The following is a 15,214-nucleotide window of genomic DNA, read 5'->3' on the forward strand; positions in this document are numbered from 1 at the left end:
AAATACATATTTCGCTAAAATTCATTAAAAATGCAAGCTTTGAAAATTATTATTACTTCCCAGTGTCAATGTTGGTTGACCAAGACAGATTGAAAATAAATTAATTCAGACGCTAGACTCAGATATAAAACATGCTTTGTGGACTATGTTATTGAAATATCCCGATATCTTTCGAACGCAAATGTAAAACTAAAACCATAGTAACAGAATGGACGATCAGTGAAAAATGTCATAAAATTCGCTTAACTGTGAATGACCACCGTTTAAACCTTATGTAAAATCTAAAATCATGTACACATGTTTACTAAATTTGGCCTTAAAGGTGGTCAATCACATTTAAACAACATTTAATGACATTTTTTACTTTTTGTATATTCTGGTAGAGAATTATTTAAGGAACAAAAAGACCAATGACATAGAGTTAGATTCCTATTTGAAATGTATATTTTATTATTTTTATAAAATTTTGTAATTACTCCCCTTTAATATAAAAGTGTATAAAAAGCTGGGTATTTCTTTTTATTTCGATACAATGTCTAGTTTTACATTTGCATTTGATAGACATACCAACTATTGAACAATCTGAACCAAAATGCAAGTTTAAGAGCTGTGTGTAGCTTCTGAATTCATTTATTTCCAATCTATCTTGGTTGCGCAACCAAGATAGGCAAAGGGAGGTAATAATAATTTTTCAAATCTGCGTTTCTAATGAATTCCATCTAAATACATATTTTTTAATGCAAATATTTTACAAATATATTACAATATGTCTCATATTTATACATTTCCTTAGGCAAAGTATGTTTATCAAATTTATACTTATGATAAAATAACTCTATCTTGGTTGGGCAACCAGGATAGGAAAATGAAATTTTAAAAATACCTCCAGTGAAAATCTAATTTGTATTAAGTGTTAAGTGAACATAAATGAGTGTAAATGATCAGATGCTAATGTTTCGAACAAATCCGTTACATGGCCAAAATCTGATTATCCACCTTTAATGATCGTTCGTGACCAGGTGTTTATGTGTACATATATAAGCGTTTCAATGGTCGCTGCTTTCTTAGCCATTGGGGAATTGATAAGGCACCATGAAATTATTAGTTCTGTTGTCGATATTGGGACTAGCCGTTGCTGTGCCAGCTATAGATGAGGTCTGATAGAAAGTATTTTGTATAATTTAATTGTTTTTTAATAATTATGTAGAATATAAATACAGGTATAGTGTACGAAGAAGTTTGTTATTGTGTATGCTGAGTAACCATAAAAGCTTTGTCTGGATACATGCCGTTTGTACAAAAGCAAAAACTGTCTAATCGTCAGTGACTTCCAAATGTAATAGCTTTTTATTATCATACACGAAATTTCGATATTGAACCTTTCTTTCATTTATGAAGCGATTTATGTGTTCTCGTGTACTTATCCATGCTTTTAATAACCACTGTCCATATGTTTTCTTTTATATTGCAGACACAAGCTGGTGTTGAGCTAGTTTACGGAGGTATGTTCTAGTTTTCTTACCGTTGTGATAGATGCTAGAAATAATCTGTCTGTAACCATATTCACACTTCTGATTATTTCAATGTTATCTTTGTTATATAAGACATGAATCTCAGGCGAGTAAACTATAAGGGTAGGATCTGAATACTAGAGGCTCTTTAGTGCATGAGCTATGTATCTTTCTAGTTTAACATGAATACTGGCTTGCGAAAACGTTCACTGAACTTTTAGCACCATTTTCCATCCGCGTAAAAAACTATTATAAAGTTAAAGGAACAAGAACAAATAATGACTATTAAATTAAGAAATGCAATAAAATTGGACAGTGTTCTTGCAGCGGGATCATTGTTGACTGTTCAAAAGGTGCAAAATTGATGATTTTGGCACGATATTTTTCATGGATGATGTAAACCTTTCGCTTTGATAACTTTCTTTATTCTTGTATGAGAATCCTGATCTTGCCATTAATTAAAAGCACAAAACATGCACGCAATTTATAAAATAGCCACCCAAATTTTGCTCATAGGGGAAGTGCAATATTGCGACTCGCTGCATGTAAAACCGTCCGTGCCAAAAATTTTCGCATCTAAGTGTACCTTGCTACCTTAAGGAAAATCTGCCAAAATTAAATTTTGAAAGAACTCTTAAATTTGTGCGGTTTCAAATAGTTTAGAACCTCTTCTTCGATATTCTAAAATTCTGGGCACTTAAAACGCTACCTGACGGCACAGCAGCTCAAAAATGTTACGGTGAGGACACATAAAAGCATAAAAGTCAATATACACGCATACGATTTTTTTTTTGGATTCTAGCTCCAGTAACAAGGTTCTGGTACAGTAAAAACATCATTTTTATCGTTATTAACCCAGTCAGCTCATATTTGGCCCACCAGCTATGTAGTTCGTCAATCAGGGGGATGGTCGGACGGTGGGGACCGCATGAAATAAGAAAATAAGGGGTGGAGACATTTTATTTTCGCAAAATGGTGCAGAATTGCCCTTATATCATTCCTAATGACAAAATACGTTAAATCGTGTCAGAAAATGGTAAAAACTGATGTATTGTACGTTCTTTGTCTCGTAGCGACGATTTATAAATTTTGGCTAAATTTGTGCATTAGGGGTGGGCAAGTTTAGAGTCTCTCATACAGACTTCTTTTGATGCTATTGAAAACATTTTTATTTGGTTGAATTGGCGAAAGACATATAAAAGTTAAGAACAAGTAAAACCCTCTTTTGTTCATTAACTGAAAAATCTTAAGGTAGCAGGGTACACTTTCGAATTTTGGCCCCCGTCAATATTTGTTATAAAGAGAACATCGTGATTTTGGATGTCTGTAAATTAAGGTGAGAGATAATGATTATTAATTCTTTAGAAAATTTATACAGCCGATACATGTAAAATTCTGATGTCAGTTGGAAAACTAACTGCTGGTAGCTTTGTATGATCAATGAGACACCATTTCGCGGAAAAATTCAATTCACGGAAGGGTTCTGTGCTTGTTGATTGATACTCGGGAACATTTTCGTTATTTTCCGAAAAAACGAGCTGGATGGGCCCCCATTCCGTTTATGTCCTGACGTTCAGTAAGGACTATTAAATTAAGAAATGCAATAAAATTGGACAGTGTTCTTGCAGCGGGATCATTGTTGACTGTTCAAAAGGTGCAAAATTGATGATTTTGGCACGCTATTTTTCATGGATGATGTAAACGTTTCGCTTTGATAACTTTCTTTATTCTTGTATGAGAATCCTGATCTTGCCATTAATTAAAAGCACAAAACATGCACGCAATTTATAAAATAGCCACCCAAATTTTGCTCATAGGGGAAGTGCAATATTGCGACTCGCTGCATGTAAGACCGTCCGTGCCAAAAATTTTCGCATCTAAGTGTACCTTGCTACCTAAAGTGTAAGTGTACCATAATGATGTGTTGAGTAGAAATGGGTTAATTAATCAGAGGATAAACACATACAAATGCTTATCGGATTTCAGTTAGCCAGGATTTCAATTTTTCGCAAATAGATAGCATACGACCAGTACCAGTAAGAGAAAATTTGCGAAACAAGATTCGCGCAAATTCAAATCAAATTAATTATATGACAGTCATGAACGTTCTTAATTAAGGACTATAAATGCTAGTCCAGTATATGATAAGAAAATAACAAGAAGGAAACGGGGTCAACACTTTCTGTACACATATGTTATGCATATATTGTGATATTACAATATATTATTAACGACGACATGGTATTTTTCTGTTTGGAGAGTTGTCTTAAGTGTCATGTGACGGCTGTAACATGTTTTCCCGTTCTTGGTTCCAGTGTTGTTACACTTCCTGATATTTTTGGAAACTGGGAGAACATGCAGTTTAACTATAATATAATCACGCTTAAAAGTTAGTTTCAGCCCATTACTGAAGACGACACTGACGAGAGCAGAATTTACCATTTATCTAATATTTTGCAAATAATTTTAATTATTAACTAACAATATCTTATATGAATCAATTATAAACTGATTTATAATACAATGTACGTTTATATAATTAACATAAATGCCCTATGTTGACATGTAGATTCTTATGCTTGTCTGCCTGTGAATCTAAATGATTTCTCTGGACACTCGCAATTAGATGAACTGGGCACTTAGCGTTATATGGGCGCTGCATAGGGTGGCTACAGTCTTTGACTGCTGTTCTTCTTGTTTATTCTTTGCTTTTTTTATGACTCGATAAGTTTTCGCGCTCTTATGAATCATCTCGTCTCCAGAATTTGAAAGATTATACTTGTTACGTTGCCGCAATATTGTACAATAGCATTGAGTTGCGCAAGAGTATTAATACATTTTGATATTTTCCGTTTCTGTGTTGTTACAGAGGAAGCCTCAGATAATCCTGAAGAAAACTCTGGACTTTTCGAGGGAGATATTGACCTTTTACCCGGTGAAAATCCTCTGGTAACTATTTACATATTTGTGCAAATTATGTTATGTTATTTTCTTTTGTTAGACTAGACACTAGAATAAAAATAGAAATATTTCTACACTTCCGTCCGATTTTTGGTCTAATTCAATTCTGTCAATCATTGTCAAAAATCAGTCTATTCTAGGGATATTATTAGATCGTATGCTTCTTGACATATGATATGGCTCAATTCACTGCATTGATAAAAAATGTAAAAATGATTTATCATAGTTTGAGGATATTTTTTCAGTGTTCACGTGTTGGTGTATCACAACAAGATTATTTTGATCAAAATTGTGTTCGTTTAGATATTTTGCAAAGAATGTACTGCAAAAGATAGATAATCAGTAAAGAACATATGGAAAATATTGCTTACACAAGACCTATGTGATATAACAACGGTTATCAACAAAAAAAAAACAACAACAACAATTATCATATTAACTGGCATGAAATGTTAAATGACCATTTGTTGACATTATAAATTCTGCTGCATACTTTACAAATTTAAACAAATTCAATTTATAACAATTCAATGAACCTATTAATACTATAATAACAATTTATATAAAAGCACAGAAACGCTGTAGCAGACAGAAGGAGGAGATGGGCCAATGGCGTTGTTCCATATGAAATCTCGTCAGTATATCGTAAGTGATAACATTATTGAATGCAATGACAGTCCACGACGTAGCATATTGTTGTTATGCTTTAACACTGCCGTAAAATATATAGATTTATTATTCCTGCATAACAAATTGTTTCAAACTGTTTATAATTTCTTATCCAACTTTGGACAAACTGACAAAGTTAAGTATCATGTAAAAATTATGATATACTTATGGATTATCTGTCTCAAATACAGCATGTATATAGTGAAAACAAACTCTTGTATTTAACTACAGTCGGATACGGAAAAATATTCAATCATAAATGACGTAATAATGGTGTCTCGACCTTCCATTCGTTAAAAAGTTTATCTTTTCAAACAAGTTTTAGCCTTATTTATCAAAAGTCATAGTCAATTTTGGCAGAAACATAGCTAGAAACAGGTATATGTATATGAGCCGTGTCATGGGAAAACCAACATAGTGGCTTTGCGACCAGTATGGATCCAAACACAGCCTGCGCATCCGCGCAGTCTGGTCAGGATCCATGCTGTTCGCTTTCAAAGCCTATTGAAATTAGAGAAACCGTTAGCGTACAGCATGGATCCTGACCAGACTGCGCGGATGCGCAGGCTGGCCTGCATCCATGCTGGTCGCAAAGCCACTATGTTGGTTTTCCGATGACACGGCTCATATCATAAACGGGTCATTAAAACAGTACCTTGATCTAAAAGGATGCCCTTCGGGATCCAGACCTGGCAAAATTCACTCCAGCCAAAAACAACATTGCAGATCAAAATATTGTTATAGTAATACTATTTTATCACACACGCAGAAGTTTGAAGCTGCTTAAACTAATGATTCACATATGTACACATTCTGTATTGTAACAAGATGAGATTAATTAATGCGATAAAACATGTAAAGTTTACAATTAAGACCATATACTGCATTGTTTCAGCATCTGCCGTGCAGAACATCTTCCATCAAGCTATGGCTGAAATCGAATCTAGAACAAAAGTCAACGGCAAGACATGCATCCATTTCAAACCTCATTCTGGAGAAACGGGATTTATAAAATTCGTAACAGGAAACGGGTTTGTAAAATGCTTCAAAGTTTTTAAATGTAGTTTTTATGACTATATTTCTTGACTATAAAAGCAGGGTATCTAAAGTGTCTGCCAGTGTTATTTTCATCTAAATCCCTCGTTCTACAGTCTAGTTCCAAAAGCAATTTTTTTTCAATCACAGATGTTTCTGTGAAAAATTCTTTTAACTATATAACAAATTTTTTGGCAGCTTCAGCCCTTATCACAATACTCCACCTGCTTATATTAATAATATTCCACAATTGATGTTAACGTACGTGGATAAATTTTAAATACGTCGATTAACATTTAAGATTGGTTTCATAATTAATGGTTACATAGAACAATAGTGTAAAGGAAATATATTCAAACTGGATCCAACCTGCACATTACAATCTAATGAAAACAGCGTCATAGTGACTCTATAATCAGGGTTGTTAATAATTACTTGCAATAGTAATGCATTAAATTAGCATTAATTGGGAAAAGATGGCATTAAATTAGCATTAGCATTACTCATTTTTATCAAAATAATGCATTAAATTAGCATTACATAGGGTGCATTAGCATTAGCATTACCTTTTGAGAATCATTGCATGTTATTATCACATACACTGTTTTTCATTAAATCATTTTAGTTTCCCTACGTCTAGGTCGTCTACATGAATAGTTAAATACGTGTATGACTTCCTTGTCTTATATCTGATTTTTTTCTTTTACCATTACTTTATAAAAAAAATAAAAATACCTAATGTTGGAAGTACAGCATGCATGAGCATTTAAATTGTTAGAGAAAGTCAAGTACCTGTTTAATGGCTCCCTAACAGCCTAATTTAACAGGACATGTAAAAGCTAGCTGCCTTAAACAGGTCTTAAACATCACTATCAGTGGCATAGTGTTAATTGATAAAAAGGTGTCAAAAGATAATAGATTCTGTTTGATATTTTGGGTGACAAATCTAATTATGTCACACTTCTATGGCTATTATAAATATGCACCTTGGAGTTGTCCAAAGTTTTAAATGTATTTTTCAAAATCTTTCAGGTGTACATTGAACAAAAGGCAATTATATCATCAGACAGTTTATTAAAATCAAACAAAAATCTATTAGAGAACTGCTATAACCTGTATAAATAACAGCATACATGTGTATTATTTTTTTTCCAGTGATACAAAAAATAATGCCTAAGTAATGCTAAGCATTAGCATTAGCATTACTTACTTTGGCATTAAATTAGCATTATTTTCAATGCTAAAATTGTGGCATTAATCATTACTTGGCATTATTTGAAAAAAATAATGCATTACTAATGCATTACCATAAGCATTAGCATTACTACAACCCTGTCTATAATACAATGTTAGTTATCCGAGTATCCAAAATGTAAACAAATACATAATTAGAGAAGTCTCAAAGAATGTGTGAGTTTTTACATTTGGCTTATTTATTGTATCACTTGAGGAATGTCAACATAATGTGTGAGCTTTTACAGATTGATATCCAAATCTAAGTTACCATACCCGGATAATGTGGGTAAATGATAAGGTTTATATAACATATTTACTTGTACAAATGCACCAAATGTACAAACACGTACATTTCCAAATTGGAAGTACATTAAATTTTCTATTGTTCTGATACTAAGCTAAGTAACTATTTTGATGTTAACTTTATTACTGGCTCTACTGCATTATTGCAAGAAATATCTTACTAACTAAAGTGTATTTATTTTTATCTGAAAGTGGGTTGGTCCAAAACATTCATTGTTGATTCAAATCTAAACAATAATACGTGGATCGAGGCAAGCGTACACTAAATAGCAATGTACTGTATACACGTATTTCAAAAATAATATATACACTTCTTTTACTCTTTATATTAAACAAGTATTTATTATATATTTTTAAATAGTTTTACACTTTTGTGCCTTTATAACTATCTGCTGAAAACACTCAAATATTGAAGTTCCATTGATAAACACTAGCAAGAAATGAATACAATGTAATTTAAGTGCAGCGTTTGTGTAAGTGATTAACAATATATATTTGAGAAATCTACTTTACAATACTTACTTTGAGATATAAATGTTCCATAAAATTTGGAAAGACATGTAAGTCGATGACAAAAATGTTTTGTGGACTTTCAGTTCATACGTGACACGATGAGCAATTGATGTGGTTCAACCAGGTTTTTCATGGCAGAATACACTTAAAGCACAATGACATTAACTTAAGTTTATTGTTTTGTTCATGTTGTACTTTTACCTACACGTTATTTAGTTTCATGTGCATAAAACAATAAAATTGTAATAGTACGTTGTATCCCAGAATACTGAATATACTGGTAAAATGAACTAGGAAAAGCATACTATCCAATATTATACCACCAAGTGTATCCTTATCCCGTACCTCAGGCTCAATTCATATACAAAACTCTGTTTATCATTTATAAATATACTGCAAACATTCAAAACTTTTACTCATTCAGCTAAGATTTACTTAGCTTGTGTTTCATTTATCATAAAAAGAGCAGTGAGATCACGCCTCTCCATTCTTAGCTTTTTAAAGCGGTATGTATGCACATTAGACGTTAATCGTAACAACACGCTTTAAATGCTTGTGGTGAGATTAGAGGGCAACCGCAAACTGGGAACGAGGCTGTCATGACGCATTTGAAAAGCAAGCTCTGGTCTGAGAGTTGCAGCCCCTGTTACAGCTTTATTGTTGTTATCTATGATTAAAGAAGAAATGGAAAAGATGTTTGAAAAAGCTTGAACAGGTTAAATTAACTGAAGATTTTAGAGCTATAAAAGGAAATGAGTACAAACATCTTCATCATATTTCGACCTTGTTCGTATATTCTGTTACGTTACTTGATGTGCAGTTAAATCTAATTTGACCTTTCACGTGAGTTGAGTTCCGAATGGTACAACAGAAGCGAACATATGCAGATATTTTTGTATAGACATTATTTGAGGTTGTCCTCTGTAAATAGTAGATTTTCATCGTTACAGAAGTATACATGATAACTCTAAAAGTGTTATTATAGAGACAGTAGTATGAAGATTTTTAGTTTCCGTCTGAAGTATTCTGCTTTTTTTGGCAGTTGTCATACACCTGTAGGATATATTGGCCGCCAATCGAGTGTTACAATTGGACATGGTTGTGAAAGGAAGGGAACTGTTATGCACGAGCTGTTGCACGCGCTCGGATTCTGGCACGAGCAGAGCAGAACTGACAGAGACAACTATGTAACAATCCATTTCAACAACATACAGAAAGGTTAGTACAGTAACACATATCAGCCTGATGCTTGTTTCAAATAACTCTTAAATATCATGTAATATTTCGGAAAAATGAACGTGTTTTTTAGCATTAATGCGTAACTTGTGTTGCCTAGAATGGCTGAATATGTAGGAGACACTAGTTCATTTTAAATAACTTTTATCATGGTGCCAACAATACTTTTAACAGGAAACTTATTTATCAAATACCTCTTCAGCAGATGTAAGAAAATAACGTTAAAAGTATAATTGAGTTACAGCTTGAGGTACTACTAATATTAAGTACTTTACTGTTCAAGAATTTCGGCATATTTCTTTATTTGATATCTGACTGGATAAGTTAGGTGAGTGTTCCTGTTTAGATTTAGAAACATGCACTACTATGTATAAGAACATTGTAACATTTTAGGTCATGAGGGAAATTTCAACAAATATCCGGTTGGATACATCGATATGTTAGGACAACCTTACGATTATGGAAGTATCATGCACTACAGTGCCTATGCCTTCGCTATTGACCGTTCAAAGATGACCATTGAGCCAAAGCAGCCTGGAGTGACCATTGGTCAGAGAATAAGACTCAGTGACACTGATGTTAAAGAGATCCAGCTTCTGTACGACTGTATACCTAACTCAGGTCATACCAGCGCTCCAGTGACCGGATTTGTGACTGCTGCTCCAGCAACAACTGCTAAACCCCCATCTGGCTGTAAGTTCATATACTGTCCCCACCGTTTCTTAACATACACTCCTACCGATCTTACAAATGATTCTCAAAGAAATGGTGTTTTCCTAATCACACTGGCCAAAATACATTGTTAACGTCTTACCAATGCTTAGTCAAATCAAAACGTTAACATGTGAGTGCAGTTGGTGTCATGAATCCGTAAACTGAATTTTGTCTCTTTATCCTAGATTGATATATTGAAACCGAGCATATTTTGAAACCTTGCTTCCTAATTTTGGAAAGATATCACTGTTAAACGCTTCGAAGGAGTCTTATAACCCGACTGAACTTTGTATTTATGTCGGCAGATCGATTTTGGAGACCAGGCCAGCGATGTAATAATAATAATAACTATACTTTGTAAGTTATTCTGCAGTTGTTCCATTTTTGAACATTTTCACATTTCCACCAATAATGTGCTAATTTTACTTATAATTTCAATTTATTTAATGACAAATATCTGGTAATTCGGTTAAAGAAATGTTATATCCGAGATCATTTCTTACTAATTTAATACTTTTGAATGAAGAGTTGCTCTTCAAAATCCAAAATACTGTGTAAGCAAAATTTATCTCCTATTTTCGCAAGTACAACTTGTTTTTCGAATCAAAGATTGTGTTTCTATAAGATAGTAAAATGATGAAAACATGTACAATGCACAAAGGACATAGTTCACTTAAGCCTTAATTGGCGTACACAATTTGGAAAACTTTAAAATTTGTTATAATTAGAAAAAATATACACTGATTACTACCAGAATGTTTATCCTGTATAGTGAATTCAAATTTTTAGAATACAATTTATTATTTTTATCAAAACATGTCACTGAATATTTCTGAAATCACTCGTTTTTGAGAAAATGCGCATTTTTGCCATATTTAGGTCACATAGGAATGTTTTTCGTAGTGAGCACACCCAAGGACCACAAAAATATTTTGACCGTAGGTCCAGCTTCCTTCACAGAAGTTGTGGTCATTTTTATTGTGGTCGACAGCTGTGCTCATATTGAACATTTCAGATTTCTTCAAATTTTTAGTAATAAACTGAATGTTTCCAATACTCGTAATGTTAAAAGTATTTTTAATTACGTTAGATATTTTCTTTGATAATGAAAAGATTGTAAAATATCTCATGCAGTCTGATAAAACAATACTTCTTGATGAAAGAAAACTAGTTCTTCACTACATTTTGAGACTTTTAGTTTTTAGGCCATTTTTGGGTAAAAGTGAAATTCTTGTGCATGCATCTATCGAGATTCAACAGGTTTAAATTTCAAACTGTTCATTTATAACTTGAAGACTTATCATATCTCGCACTCTATATTTAAGCTTTTGGATACAGAAATTTACTAGACATTGCATGTTGTGTTTGAATAATGTTTGCTGACATCAAAATTTGTAGAAATCACCTGTTCTTTTAATCATTACTTTTCAATTTTAAGAATCTTTTTAAGACTATTTCCCATTAGTTTTTTCAATACGCACAACCAACATTCAAAGCGAACTGTTCACATCCACAGGTTCTTTACTTCTGCTCTTTTATCATCTTTGGCTATTGACTAGTTGTCATAGACAAAATACACAATCATTACAGTAAAATATATTAGGATTTTTGTTTATTTTGAAACTGGTAAGATTTTGTTTTTTTGGGGTGGAGTTTATCATGAATTGCCGATGTGAACTCCAACACTTCGAACTTCATTCATAAGCCAAAACTGATTCAAGCTTTCACCTATTACAATTGCACTATTTAGAGACCGTACCATAGCTCTTCGCATACTTTGATTTTTCAAACTAAAGTGATTTTTACAAGTGCACCGGTTACGATAAAAATGTAAACAACAGACTCTGTCTATGAAACTTTGAAATGAATGAATGACAGTCGATCTCAGTCATAATACTGATTGACAGTGAATGCTAATGACTCCATGTGTTGCAGAAAGGTATTTAGTTTGTAACTGTAATTTCCCATCAATTGAAATCCTCTCAAAACTGGTAAAATAATTACTTATATTTGGACAAATCTCATCGTCTTTGCCGTTCGGCAGCTGCAAAAAGGGCAAATATAAAAGATTCAGTGTAAGTAATATTTCACTGGTACTGCCAGTTAGTAAGTTCATACTCTGAACAACATGTCAGAGAAATTTGGGCAGATTTGACCAATTATGACGTTGGCAGCATTAGATTATATTTTTTCTTTACACAAAAATTGCCGTTAGGTAACAAAGCGAATACGCCGATAATCCGGAGTTCACCGATTATTGTTCCAGTTCACGCAATGTAATCCAGCAATTAAACTGCATAGCTATTAGCTACTGCTGTTATAGGGAAGTGGTAGAGTGTCTGCCTTAGGGGTGAGAGGTCCTGGGTTCGAGTCCCAGTTAGAGCTTAACTCTATTTAGATTCTGCTAAAGCATAGTTTTGCTGTTAATAGACTGTTCCAGATGTTCTAAATTTTTAGCACACAGTATCATGGATCAGTATTTAGCAATCCAGATCAAAGTTGAATGTTAAATCAAATGCACCCAATTAGAAAATATTGACTATATTATGTCCCTTTGATGTTTATGCTCTATATGTTCAAGAAGAGTTACATTTCCTTGATCACAAAATTTTCGTTATCATGAAAATATTAAATGCTCATAACTCCGCACTTCTGGTTAAAACTTGTCTAAATTTCTGTTTTTGAGAAATATATGGACATTTCTCTTCATTTCAAAGCTTTTTAACTTCAAACCTATGATTTGAAAAGCTTAGGTACGATCTCTACACTATTGTAGCTGATGTATGCACATTTGAGCACAACTTCTGTCACTGGACTCAGTCACATAGTGACAACACTAACTGGAGACGTCATGCCGGAAAAACACCAAGCTCAAACACGGGACCATCAACTGATGCTCATGGATCAACAACTGGTTAGGACTATTCTTTGAATATGTTACATCATACTTAAACATATAGCAAACGTTATGTACCTGCTACCTCAAAAGAGACTGTGAGAAGTACCTCATTAATTACCTGACTGTAGACCTGTAATCTATAAAGCATCTGATAAACACAGGTAAAGAGAAGGAAAATAAAATTTGTGTCGTAAAAGAAATCAAGCAGTACAAATATGTTAAGATAATACAAATATTTGAATAATTTTACATTTAAATATTTATAAGGGCATTACATTTATGTCGAGGCCTCTGGACACAAGAACCAAGGATCCAAGCTCGATTCTCAGGCTTTCCCTGGCGGCGACTACTGTGTTGATTTCTACTACCATATGTATGGATCAGACATTGGTTATCTTCGTTTGAATGTCGTCTCTGGCACACATGAGTATCATCTGAAACAATGGAATGGTGACCATGGTAACCACTGGGTACATCAGAGAATGAACGCACATATCCACACAAGTGGAACCTTTAAAGTATGAATTCATTTTCTGGTCTTTTTGTTGGATTTAATGTTTTCCCTGTGAACAAGAGTGCATTTAATATACATTTGTACTTAATTGTGTTTTGACCGAATTTCTCTATGCGTATTTTCAAAACGATCATCGACTCCATAAGCAAATGGACCGCTATTTGTACAGTTTTTTGACCACATTTATTCATCTTTCTCGAAAGTTTTGACCTCTGAAATGTTCCACTTTTTGGGTAGGCAGATTTCATGTTGTAACTGTATGTCTTCATTTGAAATAAATATTAATAATTTGCCACGCGTTCAAAACTGCAAATGCCATTATTTTCATGATATCAACACATTTCCTTGATGAATGACTTTTGTACTGCTTAAAATAAGTACATTATTACTATTCGGATGGAGTAAGGATATGCAAAAAAATGATATATTCTGAGATGTTTATAATATATTACATTTTTTTTTTCAGTTTGAAATTGAAGCTCATACTGGTAGCAACTACCACAGTGATATTGCAATCGATGACATCATCATACATCCGGGCAACTGTTAACAGGATTATCTTTGTTATTTGCAGTGTTGTTTACTAAGTTTTACATTTATTTGTAAATTGGTATGAATAAAGCAACTTTTCGGATTGCTTGTATTTTGTCCTATAAAGGTGCACCAGAACTGACCATTATGTACTGTACTTTATATCAAAATCATCAAATCCCAATGTAAGAACGACTCACTGTTCTCTAAATGAACAGTCAAGACTTTCAAGATTATTCTTAATATTAGTTGATTTACTGGATGTTTTTTTAGGCGAACAGTAAAAGTGTCAAGTCTTCGATATACAAAGTTTTTCAGTTCCGTGATGGCGAAATAGATTTGCTGGCTTGACTTTGAAGATATATTGGCATTTTACTGTTTAAATACATCTTTATTAAAACATCCGTATGAATAAAGAACAATCGCGCAATAGCTTGTCCGATCGATCCGCTGTCGAGGAGTTGAAATCATCCGCCTGTCATTTGTGTGATGTGATTTTAAAAATAATAATAATTCGCTTTTACAGCTTTTGCCATCCTTATAGTGCTTTTGCCGTGATCAATTTATAAATACAATATCTTTTTTACGAATTTGTATAGGTTTTAAACTTGATAATGAAATGTGACTAAAGGCGAGTTCATTTGGGTAAGAACTGACATGAGAAATATAGATCTGAAAGTTCATTCGACGATAACTATGTATAAATAGAAGGAAAGGCAACCAGAACACGTTAAAAATCTTGAAGATAAACAGATGTTTTAACAGAGATGTTTTTAAACAGGAAGATGACAAGTAATTCTGAAATACTTCTACGGACATGGTAACCTGGTCCTGACGGAAATTGTTAAAAATGAAAACGACACATTTTTATACCTATACACTTCGCACATCTCTTTAAATAGTGTGCATACAGTTAAACAAAACTGTACTTAAAACAGAATCTAATTTTCCTACCATATTTTACAAGCGGTGCCAAATAAGTGACTGTTTTCACAAAAGATTGTGCACACAAATTTAAAAAGTACTCTACTAAGCAATGCAGTATTTCACACGGACATTTGAAATTCGTATTACTTTACCGAAATAAACTTC

The 15,214-nt window shown here is 33.2% G+C and overlaps 1 protein-coding gene across 1 annotated transcript; it reads left to right on the plus strand.

Moving 5' to 3' along the window:
- Positions 1-1,037: 1,037 nt before the first annotated feature.
- LOC123564248 (astacin-like) lies at positions 1,038-14,226 on the plus strand. The gene is made up of 10 exons (XM_045357662.2): positions 1,038-1,155; positions 1,472-1,502; positions 4,381-4,460; positions 5,042-5,117; positions 6,037-6,172; positions 9,271-9,446; positions 9,858-10,157; positions 12,955-13,092; positions 13,345-13,595; positions 14,058-14,226. The coding sequence occupies exons 1-10, from the start codon at positions 1,093-1,095 to the stop codon at positions 14,139-14,141; spliced, it is 1,335 nt and encodes a 444-aa protein (XP_045213597.2). The 5' UTR covers positions 1,038-1,092; the 3' UTR covers positions 14,142-14,226.
- The last annotated feature ends 988 nt before the right edge of the window (positions 14,227-15,214 follow it).

This window comes from Mercenaria mercenaria, chromosome 2 (assembly GCF_021730395.1).
Source record: "Mercenaria mercenaria strain notata chromosome 2, MADL_Memer_1, whole genome shotgun sequence".
Taxonomy (NCBI): Eukaryota; Metazoa; Mollusca; class Bivalvia; order Venerida; family Veneridae; genus Mercenaria; species Mercenaria mercenaria.